A 22,527-nucleotide genomic window follows, 5' to 3' on the forward strand; every position below is an offset into this window, starting at 1 on the left:
GGGTTCTGATCTGGGCCCTTTTGCTCATATAATGAACAATAGGTATAAAAAGGACCATGGACTATCCAAAATTATAAAGATTTATAGATATTCTTTTGTCTCTTCTACCATACATACAAATAAGAATATCTCAATACTTACATATTTAAGAAAAAATTACCTATGTATACTTAACTATGTTAGTCTTATTTCCTAGTAACAAAGCTTGGTAAAAGAGAAGAAGATTGATAGCTGCTACCTAGTTAACATGAAGATTCAATAAATAAATAAATATCAACTGACCAGTGAGCTATGTACTCAAACAACCAATGCTAATGAAAGATCAAATAAAATTCCATAGTTTGATTTGATCAATTAATATGTTTTAGGGAGTGGTAGGCTTGGAGGAGTAGTGTGACAATCTGAAGTGAGAAAGGATTTCACAGGACACAAGACACCTGGGGTTAGACCTCAAACACTAAGCTCTCTGCATGAAGGACTTTGGTACTGTAAACACAAATATATAACTTTGGGAATAAAAACTATATTTCATAAGTGGACATACCACATTAAAAAAAGTTTGCTATGTGAAAAAATTAGACTTTAATTTTTAATTTCATTCTTTTCAAATTTTATTACTTAATAAATAAAAGTTCTTCATTACTTCATCAGTCCATGGATGAATAAAGTCTATCCTTCACAAGACCACCTATTTCTAAAACTAGAACTTTCTTTTTCAAATAAATTCATTATTATTTTGTGACTATGAAAATGAGATCACTCATCACCAACTCTACATACAACATAGATGAAACTCTTAACTAAAGTTTAATACTCAAAATACATACATTTTAGGTTCAAATAAACTTCTGATGACCCACTCAGATACAGGCATCTTAAACCATTAATATCTAAAACTTGCTTTCCATTATGGCATTAATTCTGCAAACAACAGGCTCTCTCACAAGTTTCAGGGAATTCCTCAGAGAATGATCTATTTACTATTACACAACAGAAAATATAACTAAAGCTATACGCAGTGATACTGAAGACACTGAAACAGAGATGGCAGTGCTTCCCCACGACTTTTCAGAGTGAGTGGAATATAAGTATCTTATCCTAAACTATCAATCATGGGCACAGCAAGCCAGACTTAGCAATTATGTACCCAAATACCCTATTTCAAACACCTTTGAACAGAAAGATTAATTTTACATCTTCACTAATGAAAGTCCTCTAGCTTCTCCTTAAAACTGTCTGGTGTGAAATGAAGACTCGTACTTTGAAATCAGTCTATTAAGCTCTTAAAAATAACTGTTTGAGAAACTGTCCTCTGTTGATTTGGTATCTGTTGCCTAAGGCAATTTCAGAGTAAGTTTTCTTTCACTTTATCAAGTTATCCTAATATATGAAAACACTATACTATAAATGCACCAGGAAAAAAAAGAAATTATCATTATTCTTTATTCATTCCATAAATAGCCTGGTCACCAATCTCCTCAGCAATGTACTTCTCCACTGTACTGGTTTGGGACTATCTCAAAGAAACTAACCATGTATGTATCATGTGAGCAGGATAGTGTACAATACTCTACTTATTGGTAAAATAGAATTCAACTAATAGAAACTGATAATGCATTCCACATTCATAACATGTGGCAATGCCCTGTGACACTAGTCTCTACAATTCTCTACCCTCATAGTTAACTTTATTGTGTGTAAAAAAATATCTTGGGCTGGGGATATACCTCAATGGTAGAGCATGCATAAGACCCTGAGCATGATCCTCTGCAATAACAATAATGATGATGGTGGTGATGATGATAACAACAACCATATTCTTAGTTATTTGGTCCAACATATAATTTTCTACTTCATCCAAATCACCAATAAACATCTAGAACAGACTAGAATGTAATAGTCTTCAAACGACAGACTAGATGACAAGTATTCTCAAATGTAGAAATAGTTAAACAGAGACTATACATATTTCTTCTAAGTTTATAAGCTTGAAATAGAAATACACATAAATGAAATAAAGAAAAATCACTTACTTGTTCCTTCTATCAGCAGTTCTTGTCCATGGCTACCCAAAAGTGTCCGTGAAAGAAAAGGTGCAAAATCAACAAAAATCTCTCGTAGAAGAGGAGCTGCTTTTTCTAAAGCATGTTCCAGCCTCTCTGTAATACTAACAGACATAAGTTACCCAAATTATTTAATAGAATTTATAGGTTTTTAAAACAAAACCTATTTCCATAGAAATGTAAAATTATGTGAATAAGAAAATAACTAAAAGAAGCATTACTGCTAGCATAGGAGTCCTACTACACTGAACATCAACTTTGTGGAGTATTTTTAAAACAAAATGGAAAATTTGTATTTTCAGAAATAAAGTCTTTTATATACTTTGATCGTAGTGCAGCTAAAGATATTTTGAAAAACATGGTAGGCAAATAAAGAAACTTTTAAGTAATCAGTTTCAGATATGGGACATAGAAATTGGAATCTGAAAATATTTCTTGAGTACTAATTTATTGGAGGAAACCAGAGAAACTTGAATACAGTATAAAAAAGGAAAAACAATTTATGTAAACAACAGAAGCTTCCTCCATACTACCCTGTAAATGGGAACATCCATTTTTTTATTCTGATTTATCTTTGCATTCCAAGCCCTGGGAGACAACCTGGTCAATAATCAGTCATTCCAAGCATCAGCCTCCCCTTCCCAGGTACTGGGGATGGAACATGCTGAGCAAGTGTCCTACTACTGAGATACATGCCCAGCCCCAAACATCAGTTCGTACTGGGAGTCTTAACTCACGAACTAATAACACTTTCTTCTTAGCCCCATTATAAGATATTGAATTCAAGATTTCATTAGATTTATCTATTCACCTCTCAACCATCAGTACCTTGAGATCAAGAGTTATGTCTTCATTTCTAAGCTGCTAGCTACAGTGTATGGTATAAACTTGGTAAATGTTTATGCAAAGAAGCAGTTCATACTCTTTTTATCAAAGTCTGACAATTTTTTTCTGATGGAATCTAAACCGCTTTTCATTTGGAAATCACATACTGCACAGATACTTTACAATTATTTCAATTAAGATATTAATATAGCTTTGTGTGAATATGAGCATATATTCACACATACATCAGCATATACATTTATACATTTAAAGACTTTTAAAAAGAAAGCCTGTATCTCATGAAATTTAGAGGTAGCACAGCTTTATAACACAAACAAAAACACAACCACTATTTATCTCTGTTCATACCATGAGTATTTCTACAAGAAAGTGGTTCCAAGGAGGTTATCACACAAACTCATGGAAATTTCTGCTTCCAGTGATCGTCTCTCTCAGGTACCGCCCTTATTCCTCTTAGGTGTCCCATAGAACTTTTTATTTCAGTGTGAATCCACAAATACAAGTCTATCCTGAAAGCATCCCAGTATCTACACTGATGGACTAATACAGATTCCAGTATGGTAAGAAAAATCAAGAACTTCATATCCACTAAAGTTCTGGTGCTGGAAAGTAAGTTCACAGTATTCCAAACTAGAATTTGAAATACACATTCCCAATTAAACAACATAAATGACATTAATAAATCTATCTACAATTCAGTATTATTGTAGCTTTGATTGACTGTCACTATTTCATTTTTTTAAGAGAAAAGGAACAGTGAATTCCAATCATTCAATTTATAATTATTTGAAATGTAAACCTAAAGCTAATATAAATATTTGTTATGCATACAGCTTTTATTTTTTTACAAAACATTTTTTTCCCAGGAATATTTTACATCTCATAATATTTTGAAATAAAATTAACTTCTAGAGACCTGGCTGAGTGGCTTTTGCAAGAGTACCTGCCTCACAAGCATGAGGGCCTGAGTTCAAATCTCAGAGCTGTCAAAAAACAAACAAACAAATAAATAAATAAAATGAACTTCTAAAATATTCCCAAGTCTATAAATGTCATGTACTGGAGAGAAGTAGGGAGAGAGGAGGAAGTTAGATAGTTAAAGAGTCATCAAAAGGCATAAATCATATCCAAGTTAGCAGCTTAAATACCTCATATTTGAAACTGGACCTTCTGGAACTGAACCAACTGGTGGAACTGGGGGCAATTTTGCATTAGATGACCTACTGCCTATAAAAGAAAAATAACCACTGTCAAGAATTTTCTGTTTGTAGATATAGGGATTCAGATAAATAGAATCTTTATACTCATCAACAAAAATACATTTACAATGCATTTTTAAATATCCATTATTACTTGGATAACATTTAAGTCTAAGAACTAATGGGTTTCTTGAGTCCTTTCAGCTATGAACCTAAGTTAAAAGGTCACCTGACATGCAAAGCATTCCTTTTACCAACAGGATTAGTATGTAACAGGAAAGTAAAATCTGATCCAGTAAGTTAGGGTCAGGATTCCTTGTATTCAGCACCAAATGTCAAAAGAAGTTTCTACATAGAAGCATTCTTTTTAATGAAGCCCAAATCAGAAATAGATAATTCCAAATTTATCTTTAAAATTATACCTTTATTACCATGAAACTCTCTTGTATTCAGTCATCAATAACTTCAGCCATACCCAGACTGATCATGGCAGAACAACTAATGAATACGTAACAAACTTTTCTTAAATGATTCAAGCAAAATTTATACTTTCTCTTCATTGTAATTACAGTACTTAAGTTGCTGCATTTCTCACACCATATTTTTTTTTCTTTTTTTTTTATTATTCATATGTGCATACAAGGCTTGGGTCATTTCTCCCCCCTACCCCACCCCTTCCCTTACCACCCACTCCACCCTCTCCCTCTCCCCCCTACCCCTCAGTACCCAGCAGAAACTATTTTGCCCTTATTTCTAATTTTATTGTAGAGAGAGTATAAGCCATAATAGGAAGGAACAAGGGTTTTTGCTGGTTGAGATAAGGATAGCTATACAGGGAGTTGACTCACATTAATTTCCTGTGCATGTGTGTTACCTTCTAGGTTAATTCTTTTTTGATCTAAACTTTTCTCTAGTTCCTGGTCCCCTTCTCCTATTGGCCTCAGTTGCTTTTAAGGTATCTGCTTTAGTTTCTCTGCATTAAGGGCAACAAATGCTAACTAATTTTTTAGGTGTCTTACCTATCCTCACCCCTCCCTTGTGTGCTAAAGCTTTTATCATGTACTCAAAGTCCAATACCCTTGTTGTGTTTGCCCTTGATCTAATGTCCACATATGAGGGAGAACATTGATTTTTGGTCTTTTGGGCCAGGCTAACCTCACTCAGAATGATGTTCTCCAATTCCATCCATTTACCTGCAAATGATAACATTTCGTTCTTCTTCATGGCTGCATAAAATTCCATTGTGTATAGATACCACATTTTCTTGATCCATTCGTCAGTGGTGGGGCATCTAGGCTGTTTCCATAACTTGGCTATTGTGAATAGTGCCGCAATAAACATGGGTGTGCAGGTGCCTCTGGAGTAACCTGTGTCACAGTCTTTTGGGTATATCCCCAAGAGTGGAATTGCTGGATCAAATGGTAGATCGATGTCCAGCTTTTTAAGTAGCCTCCAAATTTTTTTCCAGAGTGGTTGTACTAGTCTACATTCCCACCAACAGTGTAAGAGGGTTCCTTTTTCCCCGAATCCTCGCCAACACCTGTTGTTGGTGGTGTTGCTGATGATGGCTATTCTAACAGGGGTGAGGTGGAATCTTAGTGTGGTTTTAATTTGCATTTCCTTTATTGCTAGAGATGGTGAGCATTTTTTCATGTGTTTTTTGGCCATTTGAATTTCTTCTTTTGAGAAAGTTCTGTTTAGTTCACTTGCCCATTTCTTTATTGGTTCATTAGTTTTGGGAGAATTTAGTTTTTAAGTTCCCTATATATTCTGGTTATCAGTCCTTTGTCTAATGTGTAGCTGGCAAATATTTTCTCCCACTCAGTGGGTGTTCTCTTCAGTTTAGAGTCCATTTCTTTTGATGAGCAGAAGCTTTTTAGTTTTATGAAGTCCCATTTATCTATGCTATCTCTTAGTTGCTGTGCTGCTGGGGTTCCATTGAGAAAGTTCTTACCTATACCTACTAACTCCAGAGTATTTCCTACTCTTTCCTATATCAACTTTAGAGTTTGTCACACCATATTCTAATTGATTTTTTTTCCAGGGTCACAAAGGAGACAACAGCAAGGCATAAATTTTATAAGGAGTTTGACACATGCTGGCAGAGCCTGTTGGAGGGTAAAGCATATCCATCCACTCAAAAGCTAGAACGTAGCAGTCTGTGCCACTGAACTACTACCCCCAGTCTCAGCACCTCACTACCAAAGGAACTGCCACCCAAGGACCATGATTCTCATTGGCCGTGACATCTGTCTTCCCACTCTCACTTCAGTATTTAAAGGTGTCCTTTTATTATACAGGACTTTTTGAAAACAGAACCCTCATCTTTTTCACCCATCTACCATTACAGCCTAGAGAATCTAACACAACAGAAGGTAGCTAACTTATATGAATTATAATAGGTCAATTTCCTCACCTTCCTTCTTTTTGATTTATGTCATTGTCATTATTCAAGCTACTATGTCAAATTAGTTTTCATCATGTTATCTTATTTCAGTCTTTCCAATCAATGCCCCCAGATAACCCTACTCTTGTATCTCAAATTATTAAATGACCAATTCATCCTCCTATACTATAAAATGTTCAAATTGCTTTCTCCCATACAAGAATCATCTTCTTTATGCTGTCAACATAATACTGACAGAAATAAAGAATGGATAGGGACTGGGGTGTGGCTCAAATGGTAGAGCACTTGCCTAGCAAGTATAGGCTCTGAGTTCAATCCCCAGTACTGAGAAGAAAAAAAAAAAAAGAATTCATAGGAAAAGAAACAACACACATTATGTAAGTCTTTAAAAAGTGAATCTAGGTCTAGAGGAATGGCTCAAGCGATAGAATATCTATTTACAAGCTTGAAATCCTGAGTTTGAACCCCAGTTCCACTAAAGAAAAGGGAAGTGTAGAAGGCTAATTTGGAAAATCAAATGAATTTCCAAGATAAATAGGAATAGAACATCAATCAGTCTAAGCTAGGCCAATTGCCAGAATTAGGGAAGACATGCAGTGTCAAATTCCCTTCCCGAGACAGGGCTAGAACAAGTCACTGGGGTCCAGTCGGCATAGTCATCTAAACACCAGGAGTAGACAGGTACAGGAGATGTGCACATCACACTTATAGATGTAGTCCAGGAAGTCACTATGGTTCTCAAAGTTCTATCTTAAAAGTATGCCAAGTCAATATGTAAGTAGGATAAACAAAAAAGGGAGCAAACACATGAAGGCAAAGAAAGCAAAGAATACCCAAAGCCTATAAATAGGATCCAGGAATCTATGTGCCATCAGAGGTTTGATTTTTTTTTAAGTTATTAACACAGCTACATCTTGGCGCTCTCTTGTTTAATATAAACAATTTCACAGAATATTAGTATCAGAAAAAGACACTCTGTGGCCATGAAAAAAATCAACATAAAAACAATACCACTCTGTAATCATGATACAATACAGAAGAAAACATAAACTCTGTCCAAATTACAAAAACAATCAAGCCAGGCATGACAGTGTACACAAGAAATCCCTGCTACTTGGGATGCATGGGGGTGAAAGGAGGGAGAGAGGGGAGAGGATAAAGAGGGAAAGGAGAGGGGAAAGGGAGGGAGAGAGGAAGGGACGGAGGGAAGGAGGAAGGGAAAATAAAAAACAAATGCTTCTGCATCACGTTGGAGGATGCACTGGTCCAGAGAAAGTTACCAGGGCCCAAAGAATATGTAGAGGGTATTTAAGAAGAAGAGAAAATTAAGAATATGATGAGATAATATCAGACAAACCCAAATTCAGGGACATTCATTTGAATTGTTTCCAAATGCTGACCACTGATTATTCTTTGCTTAACCAAATTTAAGTCAGGTTTCTGAGTCTTCTCCTAGGTCCATCTTCCTTACAAAATTCAATTTGAGCAAAAACCATACTAACAAGTCAGACTGGCAATAACCCCATCAGTCCACACTGTCCATCATCTTCAATATTCATTTAGGTCCCTTATTTTTTAATACACACCAAGTGATGTCTAATTCTGTCCAGAATTCTGTTAGGTCAGTTTTCCATCTACCAATCCCACCCTGCTCTTTGGCTATCATAAATTCTCACTTGCCCATACTATATGTAGAACTGAGCCCAGTTCTATGCTGAAGTCTCTTTATCACAATTATCCTGAATAAAAATCTGGTTTTAGTGCTTTACCTATTGTCATCTCTATTTTTGCTTTGCTATCATGAGAACAACATTTTGTTGTATGCTTAGATAAATCTAACACCCTTTTTTTTTTTTTCCAGGAGACAAGGTCTTGCTATGTAGGACAAGCAGGCCTTGAACTTGTGATCCTCTTGCCTCAATTTCCCAAGTGCATGGTACGCATGGTTTTCATCCCTAGCAACACTCCCTTATTTTCATGATGTAACTCCCTAAAAGTCAAAAAAACACAGCTTAAATGGTGATAGATACTGACAATTTATCTTTGTGAAAGAAAAAACATTTATACTCCTCTATTACTAGCAAAATTGAATGTATTTTCTCACTTACAAGTCAATTCACAAAACCGAAAATATAAATGACCATTTTATTAGAATCTTATTTTCTTTTTTTATTTAAAATCAAAGACATGTACTTCTAATCATACATCACAAATACTTTTCAAGTTCACGGTGATTTTTTTTTTGACATGCAGAAGTCTGTAGTCTTTCATTTAGGTCATCTGAATAAACACAGGAATATCACCAAACTTTAACAAAATTCTCACAATACTTAAATGGTATGAAGCACTCAAGATCAACTAGATCCTCTAATATTACTTTGCCACATTCCTGCAAATCACCACAGAAAACGTCAAGAGCTCTTATAAGTGATTCACTATATCTGTGCAATTCATGCTGTAACAGTTTAGACAGAAACCATATTTTTACTTGTAAATGTGAAAGTATAGAAAAATGTCCAAAACAACAAATTTACTAAGCTTGTAATTTTGGAGGGGAGAATTCTGATAAGTAATGAAGGGAATTTTTGCCACTCCCTCTCCCTAATCATTCCACTAAACTTTTATTTATTTTTGCCTCCCTTCCCTAATCTCCCTCCACTACACACTCGGAACTGAACCTACTACCTTGTGCAAGCTAGGCAAGTGCTCTACCACTTAAGCCATGCTCTCAGCCCTTTTGTTTTCGATATAGGGTCTCCTAACTTTGCCCTGACTAGTTCAAATTCAACATCCTCTTGTATCTGGCTCTAAGTAGCTGGAATTACAGGCATGAACCCCACACCAGGCCTCTTTCCCTAATCTTTGATCAACCTATCCTTTACACAAGATAGTCTTTATGATGCCCCTTCCACTCCTCATGTTCATATGAATTAGTTTATATAAAAAGAAAATTCAGCTGACAAAGAGGCTCACGCCTATAATCCTAGCTACTTGGGAGGCAGAGATATTGAGAATCATAGTTCCAGGCCAGCCCAGGCAAAAAGTTTTGGGGACCCCATCTCAACCAATAAAAAAAGATGGGCATGGTGGCACACTGAGATTCTACCTCACTCCAGTCAGAATGGCAACCAAAAAAGAGAACAAATGATGGAGACCTACCTAGAAAGCACAAGTTCCTGAGTTCAAATCTCAGTTCTTCAAACAAAAAAGACCAAGAAAGAAAATAAGCAATAACAAATGCTAGCAAAGATGGGGTCAGGGAGGGGAAAACTATAATGCACTATCGGCGGGATTATAAATTAGTCTAGCTGAAGAGAGACAGACAGGACAAGATAACAGGGAAATCAGAAAGCATCTGCAAATAAACCCTAATGAGCAACTACAACTAAAATAAATCACTAAAGGGTTTAAATATTGTACACGTGAATAAAATGTTACACAGTAACAGCAGCCACTCCACTGAGAGTTGTCCTTGACAGAATGACTTTTTCTTCCCTGTTCTATGCCCACCTTCCTAAAGAGAAGCCACACCTAAAAAACTAAGATGTTGGTGGATAACATTCTTTTAGAGCAGCAAAAGTTAAATTGATCCTTTTAAGATAGTACACATACACATCACATGGTTTTCTTTTAGATGTTAAAGTGCATTACAATCTCCTTAGATGAGTAATAGAGCACAGAATAGAAGGTGGGCCTGTTCAGTTAGTTCTTTGAGCAGAAAGGAATGCTCAAGAACCACAAGCTATAGATACACATATCTAAATCCACTGTCTCCATATTTGGATAAAAGCAAAGCCACCCTAAAACCCATTGTGTCTCCATGTTTGGGTAACAACATCAAAGCAGGACAATAGAGCCACTCTACAATTCACTGTCTCCATGTATGGATTAAAGGTTAGCAGGTGATCTAGGAAAAGTTTAAACGATTCCCCAGCTTAGTCTACAAGGTATAAATATACCTGGTGAGAGTATGATTTTTTAGTGATGCTCCTTGAAATGCTTTTCATTGTGAATTTCAAGTTCCAATATTTTCATGGAAACTGGGAAACAGAGTGGAGGATTTTTTCCCCCTCTCTTAAAGAAGAATTCTCCTCATCCCTTTACATTTTCCAGTGACACAATCATTATTAAAATCAGTATGGGGGTTCCTCAAAAAAGCTAAAAATAGAACACATGATCTAGCTATACTTGAAATATATACCTAGAGAAATCTATGTCACTACACAACACTCATTTTATTTCAGCACTGTTCATAATTAATTGCCAACCGATGGAATTAGCTTATGTGCATACCAACAGATGAGTGGATAAAGAAAACATAGGATAGATATATACAAATTCAGCCATAAAAATGAATGAAATCATGTTATTTTCAGGGAAATGGATGGGACTGAAGAACATCATGCTAGGCAAAATAACCTAGAATCAGAAAGACAAGTATTGCATGTTTTCTCTTTCTCTTATATGGGGAGGGAGGGAGGGAGAGAAGGAAAGGAAAGAGGAAAGAGGAAAGGGAAAGGGAGAGGGAGGGGAGAGGGAGGGGAGAGGGAGGGGAGAGGAAAAGAAAGGAAAGGAAAGGGAGAGGGAGGGGAGAGGAAAAGGAAAGTAAAAACTAGGACATAAAAGTAGAAGGGAGACTATTTGGAAAAAAAGGGGGACTCTGTAGGAGGGGAGTACAAGAGACAGTAGTAAGGGATGGATATAATCAAAGTACACAATATATATGTATGAAATTTCATGATGCTTTCATCATGAAAGCATCATGTTAAAAAGGTACCTAAAGATAGGTAAGACACCTAAAAAATTAGCTAGCATTTGTTGCCCTCAACGCAGAGAAACTAAAGCAGATACCTTAAAAGCAACTGAGGCCAATAGGAAAAGGGGAACAGGTACTAGAGAAAAGGTTAGTTCAAGAAGAATCAACCTAGAAGGTAACACCCACGCACAGGAAATCAATGTGAGTCGATGCCCTGTATAGCTATCCTTATCTCAACCAGCAAAAACCCTTGTTCCTTCCTATTATTGCTTATACTCTCTCTACAACAAAATTAGAAATAAGGGCAAAATAGTTTCTGCTGGGTATTGAGGGGGGAGAGAGGGAGGGGGCGGAGTGGGTGGTAAGGGAGGGGGTGGGGGCAGGGGGAAGAAATGAACCAAGCCTTGTATGCACATATGAATTAAAAAAAAAAAAAAAGGCCAAGAAGGAAAGAAAAAAAAATTATGGATTTCAGGACTGGTGTACAAATTGAGTCTCAAAAAATAAAGAAGTTTGACAAAAAAAAAAAAAAAAAAGGTACCTAAAAAAAGGAGAGCCGTCCAAGTTTTATTATGCATGGACAGAAGAATAATTACTTCACTTTTCCTTGCCTCCAGAAACTAATCAGGTTTCTTTATCCATAAATACCCCTAAAACCCTATCCTTGAAGAGACAGTTTGAGATTTGGGGCTCCCATCTCCTCATTGTGTGTGTGTGTGTGTGTGTGTGTGTGTGTGTGTGTGTGTGTATTTTTTTTTTTTTGGCAGTACTGGGGCTTGAACTCAGGGCCTGTACCTTGAGCCACTCCACCAGCCCTTTTTTGTGAAGGGGTTTTCGAGATAGGGTCTTACGATCTACTTGGCCGGGCTGGCTTTGAACCATAATCCTCCTGATCTCTGCCTTCTGAGTAGCTAGGATTACAGGTGTGAGCTATTGGTGCCCATCTCCTCACTACTGGTGTCTTATGAATAAACCCTTTCTTATTTGTAAAGCTCATGGCTTCAGTAATTGGCATAGCACATGACAGGCAAAAAGTCTGGTTCAGCAACATAGATACTGTTTTGTTTGGTTGGTTTGGTTTTCGTTGTTGTTGTTTTATGGTTTGGGGGTATTCTGGGTATGTTACAGTGTCTTATCACGTGGCCGCAATGGAGACGGCCTCAAACTTGAGACCATTCTGCCTCAGCCATGTAAGTGCTGGGATTATAGGCATGTGACCACCATCCCAGCCTCATAGAAAAACTTAAATGAGAACAAGGTTTATAAAGTGCTTTTTTAAAATTCACCCTCCACAAAAAAAAGAAAAAAAAAGATCAAAGCAAATTCTGTTCAAAACTGGCAAAGCAAAAAAATCACTCCCAGATTTAACTACTGTTAAAAGTAGATTTCCCTCATTTTCATTTAACTGACTGGTATAAAACAAAACACTGCCATAAATGTTTGGTAATTCCAGCCACTGCCCACTAGGAGAAAATGCTTTTAGTCAAAGCCTGTCATTGCCTAACTCCACTCCCACAATTTAGGGTCAGAACTCTGACCTAACTGTAATGAATTGAAATATATGTTAAAGATCTGAGAAAAAGAAGGCAGGCCACTGGCTCTCCATGAAACACAGTGCTTCCTGATACCACCGTAGAAGTGCCCATTATCATGCCTAGAAGAGAACACTGCAAAATGGCATTTTACAAAGTGCTCTTTTTAAGTAATAAGACCACTTGGCCAGTAAGACATATAAATCAGCAACAGTTGTAAGGAAAAAGAATCACATGAAAAAATGAAGTAAGTACGTCAGTAATTTCATAGGAAGTTGTTCTTCATTTTTACCAGAGTGAAATATATTTTACAAACATATTCTGCATTTTTCAACTCATAAATACAGATTTATGATAAATTTGTTTCGGGTTAATCTGATATTAAATATTTCCAACACAATCACACAGATGTAAATTCAGAAGCTACTTCTACCATGTGGAAAGATCCTGACTTATCTTTTCCTAATCCTTGCACTGATAAATTGGCTCCTTCAGACAGTTTTCTAGACATTCGAAAGAACAAAAACGGGAAATGCAAATAGGTATCTGCCTAGCATCCATCCAGGGAGTAGCCAATTGTTTATTTAATGTCCCTAAGGATCTAAATAACTAATGTCTCTTGCAATAAAGAATCATTTAAACAATGCCAATTTTTAGTGTCTAAACTCTGCTGTACTTTATGTGTATCAGTCTGTCTCTCTGACTAGTTACTTGTGCAAGGAATAGTCTATATGCCCAGTAAAAATTCTTCATTAAATAAATAAAACTTTCATTGAATGAACAAATATAAGTCTCTTGGGCTAATATTATATAAAGCAAAAAGATTGTTGTAACTCAAATATTTTCCCCTAATATTGAAGAACTTACTAATTAATGATCTTCCTGGCTCCAATAAATAGAATGGAGCCTAATATTTTAGTAACTAATCAAATTGCTAAATTTTGCAAATTAGCAAACACCTAGCATATAAATTACTCAACAGTGTACTTAGTTACTTTAATGAGTTAGGTTCGATTCTATTTTAATTATTTATGCTTTTGCAGCAGAGTAGAAAAATACCAAAGCATATTTAACATACAAAATCATATTGTGTTCTAGGGAATTAAATCCTTCCTTTTACTTTATATTTCCCAGATTTTTTATATATTTTCTTAATTTTTTTTCTTTTACTTTCTTTGAAAACATGTATACACAAAGGGTATACCTTGGGGCTGAGGCATGGCTCAAGCAGTAGAGCATCTGCCTAGCAGACATGAAGTCCTAAGATCAAACACCAACCCACCTACCCCAAAAAGGGTATACTTTGTTCTATGATGAATGTCTTTTACCACTTTTTAAGGGAGATTTGTCACTATTGTTACTAAAAAGCCTGGCAAAGAGAAAGTATATTGTTTCAACTAAAGTTTGAAATCTATATGCCAAAAAAGTTACATATACTAGTTATAGATTTAATATTGTATTGCTACAAAATGCAACTGTGCAAGTCTTCAATTTTTAAGCTAAATCATAAAATAGTTTCACTGAAAATATTTCAATAGTAAAAACTTTGGCCCCATGTGAAGCTGACAACCTTCATTCTTTTCCCAGAATCAGTCTATCCACTCGTAGTTTCTCTTCAATTTTACTACATGTAAAAATTAAAAGTCCTACTTTTATATCAAAATCTCCAAATAGTTTAAACCTTTCTACAATGGACCCATATTTTATGTTTTATATCACATAGTTTCTTCCAAGGAAATTTCCTGTTGTACTAATGAATTATACTATCAAGTCAATTTTTATTAACCAATAATGTATTAATGAATTTAAGCAGCTGGTGTTTGGTTGCTGATCCTATAAAGTTCAGAACTATAGTGATCCCAAAGTACAGAGGGTGAAGTCCACAGGGACAGGTATTAACTGTGCTTCAATATAAAAAAATTATTCAAGACCAAAGTAAGACTAATATCTAACTCACTCAAATATACAAGAATAAACTGCCCTGCTCAGCAACAACAATCAATTCAACAACAAGTTAACTTCCCCAAATCCTAATGGAACCAAGAGAGAAAAAATAAACTTCACTATTTATTTCAGTATTTCTAGACAGATTTTTTTAAATGGCAAGAAACATAAATCAGAGAATTCTAGCAAAAAGAAAATAATAGTTTATCAGTTATAACTGTCAATAGCTCAGGAGGTTGGGATTCCAAGTGAAAAAGAGTACCTAACAAGGAACAAATGCAAGGTTAGTAAGCAACAGTATGTAGAGCGAGGCCTTAAAAGAGTAAGAAGTGGAGTGACTAAAAACATAACGCTGAGTTAGGATTTTCTTATCACCCCAATAGTTATCCATGTCATCCGTCAACAAACTATAAGTAATAAAGTGAAATGGAGAATTCAGGTAGCAGTGACAAAAGCATAGTGAAAGAAGAAACAACACAAGACCCAGAAATGAAAACCAAAATAAATGAAAAAAAAAAGGAAAACCATCATCCCAAATAAGATTTGTAACAACTGGAAAAAAATTAAACTGTTCCTTAAAATAACAGAGGTTGACTAGAGCTGAAACTCAGTGGAATAACACATACTTAGCATGTGTGAAGCCCTGGTCCATAGCACCAAAAAATAAAAATAAGTAGTAAGAGAGAGGAAAGTTAAGGAAGAATAGAAAGCAGTTTTTTTTTAAAAACTAGCATAACACAGAAAAAAATGGTAACTATTCTAGAAATATTACTGCCACAAATTAAACAAAATTTTTAAATAATATGGGGAAAAAGGTACATTATAGACCAGATCAATAAAACAGGCTTTTTTAGTCTTTTGGCTAATAAATAATAATCTTATCTTTAAGATAAGCAGATTATTTTCTAATTGTACATACAATTTTTCACTATGATAGATTTACTGGGGGGGGAAGCAATTACAATGTCTTCAAAAATAAGTATGTAATATGGTCTTCTGCCAAATATTACACAAATATTTTAACTTTTTTTATTCTTCTTACCTCTTCTGAAAACTCTAATTTAAAATTTGAAGACAAGATAGAGAGGTTGCCTAGAATATGCAAGACAATGGGTTCCAAGCCCAGCATCAGAGAAAAACTTTGAAATCATCATCAAACAGTCCTATGAACTCTGTCCCATAAACTGAAATTACAGGGCACTACATTCAAAATAAGATAAAAGTATTGTATTCAGTGTACTCTGAACTTTTCAAATTTCCACATTTGCTCTGGGAAGTTATTGAATTTTCTTAAATGGCAAGGAAACAATTTCATAGACATGAGCAACCTATCACATTTTTCCCAAAAGGAGCTAGCCTAGAAAACTCACAGTTAATTTAAGGACTTTGGAAAGGGGCAAAGCAGCAATGACTTGTACACTTAAAAAAAGAGATCACCAAATTGTTTCTGGAAAGAAGAGGATGCAGGGCATATGATAACTTAGGACTGTCTGCTAACTTTCTCTATAAATCTAAAACTGACCTAAAATATAAAATCTATTAATTCCAAAAATACGTGGTAAAATAAAAACCAGCTTTACTACTACCACCCCTGCTACCATCCCACCACCACCACTTTCGCTTTCTAGTTGGAAATTTTTTCTTAACACTTATTGTTTCCTAATTATGAGAATAATATGAGTACTAATGAAATTTGAAAAAAGATACTAAGAGTAAATTTTGAAATTCAAAACTGCCAATAGTTCAATCACATGCAGGTAATCAAGTAACTTTATGGTATACTTTTTACTATACATAAAATGTGTATACCTCACATGGTATGGTGTGTGAAGTACTGGATATAAATACTTCATTTGAAATACTGAAAAAATATTTGCTATTAGGAGTGAAAAAACATAAGCAAAAAAAAAAAAAGACAATGAAAGAAATAACCACAGAATTTGGGGGGGGAGCCATGACATAGTATGTGTGGGGGAGACCTGGACAACTAGCAAGTAGCATCATCAAAACTCTGAGTGACAATGGTTTGCCAAATAAAAGCAGAACAGCAGACAGGAGGCAAAATCTTTCCTGAGGCATCCCAAAGAACTGAACCACAGAGAAATTCTTTCAAAATTCATTTGTTTTTTTCAGCAATCAGGATTCCTAGAGTCATAATGAGTCCTTTTCAGATTATAATGATTATACTGTCTTACTGATTTTTTTTTTATGAAACTGCACATCACAGAAAATACTACTGATATAAAGCAGCATTCCCTTTTCCAACTTGATCATTTAATACTACTTATCCTTCAAGTTTTCCTGGCATCACCATTAAACTTCCAGTCAACATGTACAGATTTAGGATCTTGTGCCCATTTGTTTATATGCTTTATACTGGAAGGAATATAGAAAGGAAAGATAGACAAAAATAAAATTGCTATAGAATTTTTGAACCAGAATGGTGAGTGCTAGAATAATGCAATTGTTTAGAGCAGCATTCCTTTTTCAAGACTTTAATTCAGAAAAATACTCAAAAAAAATCAGTAGATAGTATATAAACATTTGACAATCAACAATCAGATTTTTAAAAGCTACATGTCACCAAAGCTTTCTTATTTAAACCACTATCTATATCCTCTCAAGTGCAAGGGAAGGAAAAATGCATTCCTATAAATCTATCATTCATGTATGCATTCATCCATCTAACTCAACAGCAACATCTAGTCCACTACAAACTATTAAATTAAATCTTTAATTTTAATTTATTTGCTTTTACTCAAATTTATTCAGGGAATTAGCAAACAACAGTCAAGCAGAAAAACATAAAGGTTTCTTTTGGGGTTTTTTTTTGGTAGCACTGGGGTTTGAACTCAGGGCCTCATTTTTGCTAGGCAGGCGCTCTACCACTTGAGCAACACTGCCAGGCCCCAAAAGGTTTCTAGCAAAGTTCTTAACTTTATCAAAAATTCAAGAAGTACTAAAACGGATCTAAAAACTTTTTTGTTGAACTCACCTGGTGACTCGCCTCCCACATCTGAGGGTTGAACTGAATCTACTGAAGAAACCACACTGACCGCATTGGTTGGCACACTTGCAGTAAGTGTGGAAGGTAAAGCTGCTGATTTTTTTGTTGCAATGATAACACTTCTGTAATAAATAAACAGATTTTAAAATACAAATCACTTGAATTAGTTGCATGAATTTCAAAATAAAAACTAAGAAGCTAACTTTTTCTAATTTTCTTTCCTATCTCTATTTTGATGTGCAATTTAGAATTATTCTCCCAATATGAAATCTCTTCAATACTGTTTGTATTTGTCTACATTTCAATTTTTTTTAGAACTAAGACAATGTCTTACGGAAATACATCATCTATTTTAACATATACTACAATACAGTATTTCTTAAAATTTAGGATCATCTTTATCTAATACATAAAATATAACTCAAAGATATTTTAAGAAAAAGAATTTTGGCACTCAAGCAAAAAGTAATTAACTTTTTTTAATCTAAGAACTGAAGAAGAAAACTCAACATGTTTCTACAAAGATTTTAATGTTTTGCTAATTTGAAAACCTAAATCCTTAGAAATCTTATTAGGTAAAAGATGCAGATCTAAAGAATATATTCAAACATGTATATAAAGCACATGTTTCTTTACAAAAACCTCAAATAGTATGTCCTTTAATAATATTATATAGTTAAGCAATTTGGAAGTAAAATAAAAATGGAAAAAACGTCAAATAATCAAAGTGGTTCATCTCTTGTGTTATTCAGATACAGGTAATCATGATATATCAAATTCAATTAAAGTATAATACTTTATACCAAAATAGTGACTAAAAGATCTTTTAGACATACTTAAAAGGCATTTCTAATTGAAGTTAGCTCCATAAACATGCAAAAACCTAGTTAATGAGGTAAAGAGTACAGCTAATATATAATGCACTCCCACAGCAGCACTTACTTTTCATTTCCTGGTGTTAACCATAAGCCTAAAGTCTTCAACATTCAATTTATTTAATCACATCTTTTGTTGACAATACTGTAACTACAAGCTGCAAGTATTCCCTTAGTAGCTTTAAAGTATTCAGCATCTAAACAAAGTTACTTAGATACTTGATCCCAATAAATGCATTCAAAGTGAAATTATACAATTCCAGCATTTTAAAAATACATTTTTTGTTACTTCAAAAGGAGAACACAAAGAGAAAGAGGTTCCGTTTTACTTCAGTGACTATCATATGAGGGCAAATACTGTTGCCAATTAAATCAAGTTCTCTTGTGCTAGGCATGGCTTACTCAATGTACTTGGGGGTAGCTGGTGTCACATCATTATAAGGGTGACTGCCGATGTTAACTATACACTAAAAAATAGAAGCAACAGCCACCTGAGCCCCCAATCCAAAATGGTGTCCTTAAATCATGGTAGCTTATATCAGATGAAGATTATCAACTTAAGGAGTAGTAGATATACTGTGTGTGTGTGTGTACATGTAACATGTGCTGGTGACACATTCACAAGACAATACAAAATGTAATTTGTTTTTCCTACTCCAGACAGAAATTTACAAGTCCATTGTTTAAACAAATTCCTATACTCTAGCAACCTGATTTTGGGGGGGAAAAAGGAGAAAAATGGAGAACTCACTTTCACATTTCTTCACAAAACAAAGAATCACTATGATCTGGTTTACTCATACAATAAGCATGTACTGACAGGAGCAAGAGAAAATAATATCTACCATCAACAGTTTAGACAGCTGTATATCCTATGATTCAAAAATTTCACTATTATGACCTTCCCCAAAAAAACTTAAGCCCACAAAAATATACACAATTGTGTTTGCAGATGCTTTATTTAAAATAGCAGAAAAATGGATGGGGTCCAAATGTCCTTTATGCAGGAAAATAAAAATTTTCAATGGTGATAAATTTACATGACAGAGTACTATTCACAATAAAATGATGCAAAGTGCTAGTAAACATAACATTAATGAGACTCAAAAATGTTATGTGGAGAAAAGGAAGCCCTACAGGAATGAACACAGACACTGTGTTTCCTTTCACAGGAAATTGTAGAATAAGCCAAACCAATCGATGGTGGGGGAGGGGAACAACTACCTCTGGGGGACACAGACAAGGACTGGCTGGGAAGATGAACATTCAAGACTAATGGTATCTTAATGGGCATTTTTTTGTTATACAGGTGCATACATTTGTCAAAACTCATTGAATAGTATGTGCTTAAGATGGGTGCCTTTGGGGAAGAGGGGAGTGTGGCTCAGTGGTAAAGTAGCACTTGACAGCATACATGACACCCTGGGTTCCATCCTTGGCACTAAATATACATACACACACACACACACACACACACACACACACACTCTTATAGAGCTTTTTGTTGTACATAAATTTTACTTTTTTAAAAACTATACGTATCTCACTTTTCAAAACTCTGCTTAAAGGTTAGCCTCACCAGAGTCTCAAGTCAAAGCATTCTTTTTTTTTTTTTGTGCCCCCTTCCCTTCCTTCCTCTCTATCCAGCTCCTTTGCACAGTGTTTGACATTCATTGATGATGAAGACAAGCTTTTGAACAGAGCACCCCTTCTCCATCAGTAGTGAGGAGAGGCAGCCCCATTCCATAGCTGCCACTAAGTGGAGCCAAGCAGAAACATATAATTTCTGACCTTGGTATGAAGTGCTCTCAGGCAGCACCCCCGGCTGTGGGCAGCCACTTAGGCTGCTTTCTTCACCCTCTAGCCCATCCAGAGGGTTCCCCACCTGGAGAGACTTATTTTAAAGCAGCTCCAAGATTGGCTCACTGCAACTGAGGAGATGCTTCTTTAAGTGAACAGCTGGTGACAGCCCCAAAACAACAGAAAACTCTATTCATTTGCAGCATGGGTAAGGGTGGGGGTGGCAGTGGAGTGTGTTTTGGTTTCAGAGCAAAACAAGCCTCTAGGGGTTTTAACAACTTCTTTGCCATGTCACATGATGACCTGCTATCCCCAAGTAGACTGGGAGTTCTTGGGAGACAGAAAGGGCTTCCCCCTCAAACGACAGGCACCCAAAGGGGCAGTGGGAGGAAGCTGAGGCTATAAGGATAGCCAGGATGTACAGGAGTGAGGATTTAGAATACAGCAGAAGCTGAGGTCTCAAAATGCAGTGGATTCAACGATGCTGATGTATCTTTCTTCCTTGCATAACATCCCAGGCCAGGGAGTGACTACTCCAAGCAGTCACTCAGAAACCCAGGATCCTGCTTACTGTGCCTTCATAGGTTCCTAGAACTGGGTTCAGTAGACTTTTCCTATAAAGAGCTAGGCAGTAAGTATTTTAGGCTATGCAAGACACATGATCTCTGTCTTCTCAATTCTTGTATCCTGCCTATGACCTTAGACAATATGTAAATGAGTAAGCATGGCTGGGTTTCAGTTAAACTTTATTTACAAAGACAGGTTGGATTAGACCCCTACCCTATCACGGTGGGTCTCAGGGAACCAGCAGCATTGGTATCCCATTTGGAAACTTACTAGAACTGCAACCGTCAGCCAGTTCACAGACTTAATGAATTAGAAGATTTAGGTGGGACCTAGTAAGCTGTGTTTAAACAAGCTCCCCTGGTGGTTTTTGCACATGCTGAAGTTTAAGAACCAAGTCAAAGCATTCTTAATACTCTATTTTCTGTGTCCCACAAAATCCTGTAATGCAATATAAAATTATAAATTCTAATAGCAGCTTTGACTTAAACACTAACAATATGCCAGGAATTATTATTCAATACTCAAAACAATCCTAAAGTACATATTACTTTCATTTTAAAAAATAAAGTTCAGTAAGGGAAAGTAACTCACCAAAATAAAACACAGAAGTGGCCTAAAAATCTACATTTGTCTAAAACCAGAGACTCTAATTCCAACCATCTCCTCATCATGACCTTTTGTAAACTTTTTTTGAGATATAATTTGAATGCCATATAACTCACACAAAAATAGGATTAAATGGTTTTTAGTAAATTAACAGTCTTCCAATCATCATCATAATTATACTATCATTTACACATAATTCAGTGTTACACTCATCTACAAGCAATGCTAATGAAGATCTTCAAGGTTCAAAATTAGATCTATACTACCATGAAAATACAAAACTGTATCTACTCATAAATAGAAAAAACTGCATTCTTTAGTCTAACAGCAATTAGTACATAAAACTAATCTACTTCTAAATTAATTAATTCAAGTCACTTCTGAAAAGTAATATAATATTGCTTCAGCTTTGGGCCATGTAAAAATAAAACAAATCAAAATCATAATAATCTAATTATAAAAACATCACATACTAAGCAGATTCTGAGATATTTTCATTTCTTTCACTACTCATTTTCACGACTTATTAAGTTTAGTATAAAAGATTAAAACCTTTCAGCAGAAGAGATCTCAAGCCTATCATACTCATCTTGAATCTAAGTATAAATCTAAAGTAGTAAAGCATATCCTACACTTAAAAAAAATAACCTAGAAACTGACACTTACCACTACTTAGGATTGATCATGTAAGAACGAAGTATTTTCCATTATCTTTCGAAACACGGAGAAAATGTAACATGCACTAGACAAAACTTCAAGAATCTACATGCATGCAGTGTGCTAGAGGTCTCACTGCCATCTCTCTCAGTCCACAGCTTAAGTTTATTTTTTTTCTTCTTCTACTGCCTTTTTTTGTGGGCTGAAAACTGAACACAAGGCCTTATAAGCCTTGGCCATGCTAACCACTCACTACCACTCAGCCTGC

General features: G+C 35.4%; 1 protein-coding gene across 6 annotated transcripts in view; it reads right to left on the bottom strand.

The window, feature by feature from the left end:
• The window catches only part of Lrba (LPS responsive beige-like anchor protein), a 615,537-nt gene that overhangs the window by 437,847 nt on the left and 155,163 nt on the right, over positions 1–22,527 (bottom strand). For all 6 annotated transcript variants that reach the window (XM_074041265.1, XM_074041269.1, XM_074041267.1 and 3 more), the window contains 3 exons: positions 17,743–17,876; positions 4,058–4,136; positions 2,034–2,167 (listed from right to left, as the gene is read on the bottom strand). In XM_074041265.1, coding sequence (XP_073897366.1) covers positions 2,034–2,167; positions 4,058–4,136; positions 17,743–17,876 — 347 coding nt within the window. The remainder of the gene's footprint in view (positions 1–2,033; positions 2,168–4,057; positions 4,137–17,742; positions 17,877–22,527) is intronic.

The sequence above is a fragment of the Castor canadensis genome, chromosome 9 (genome assembly GCF_047511655.1).
Source record: "Castor canadensis chromosome 9, mCasCan1.hap1v2, whole genome shotgun sequence".
NCBI lineage: Eukaryota > Metazoa > Chordata > Mammalia > Rodentia > Castoridae > Castor > Castor canadensis.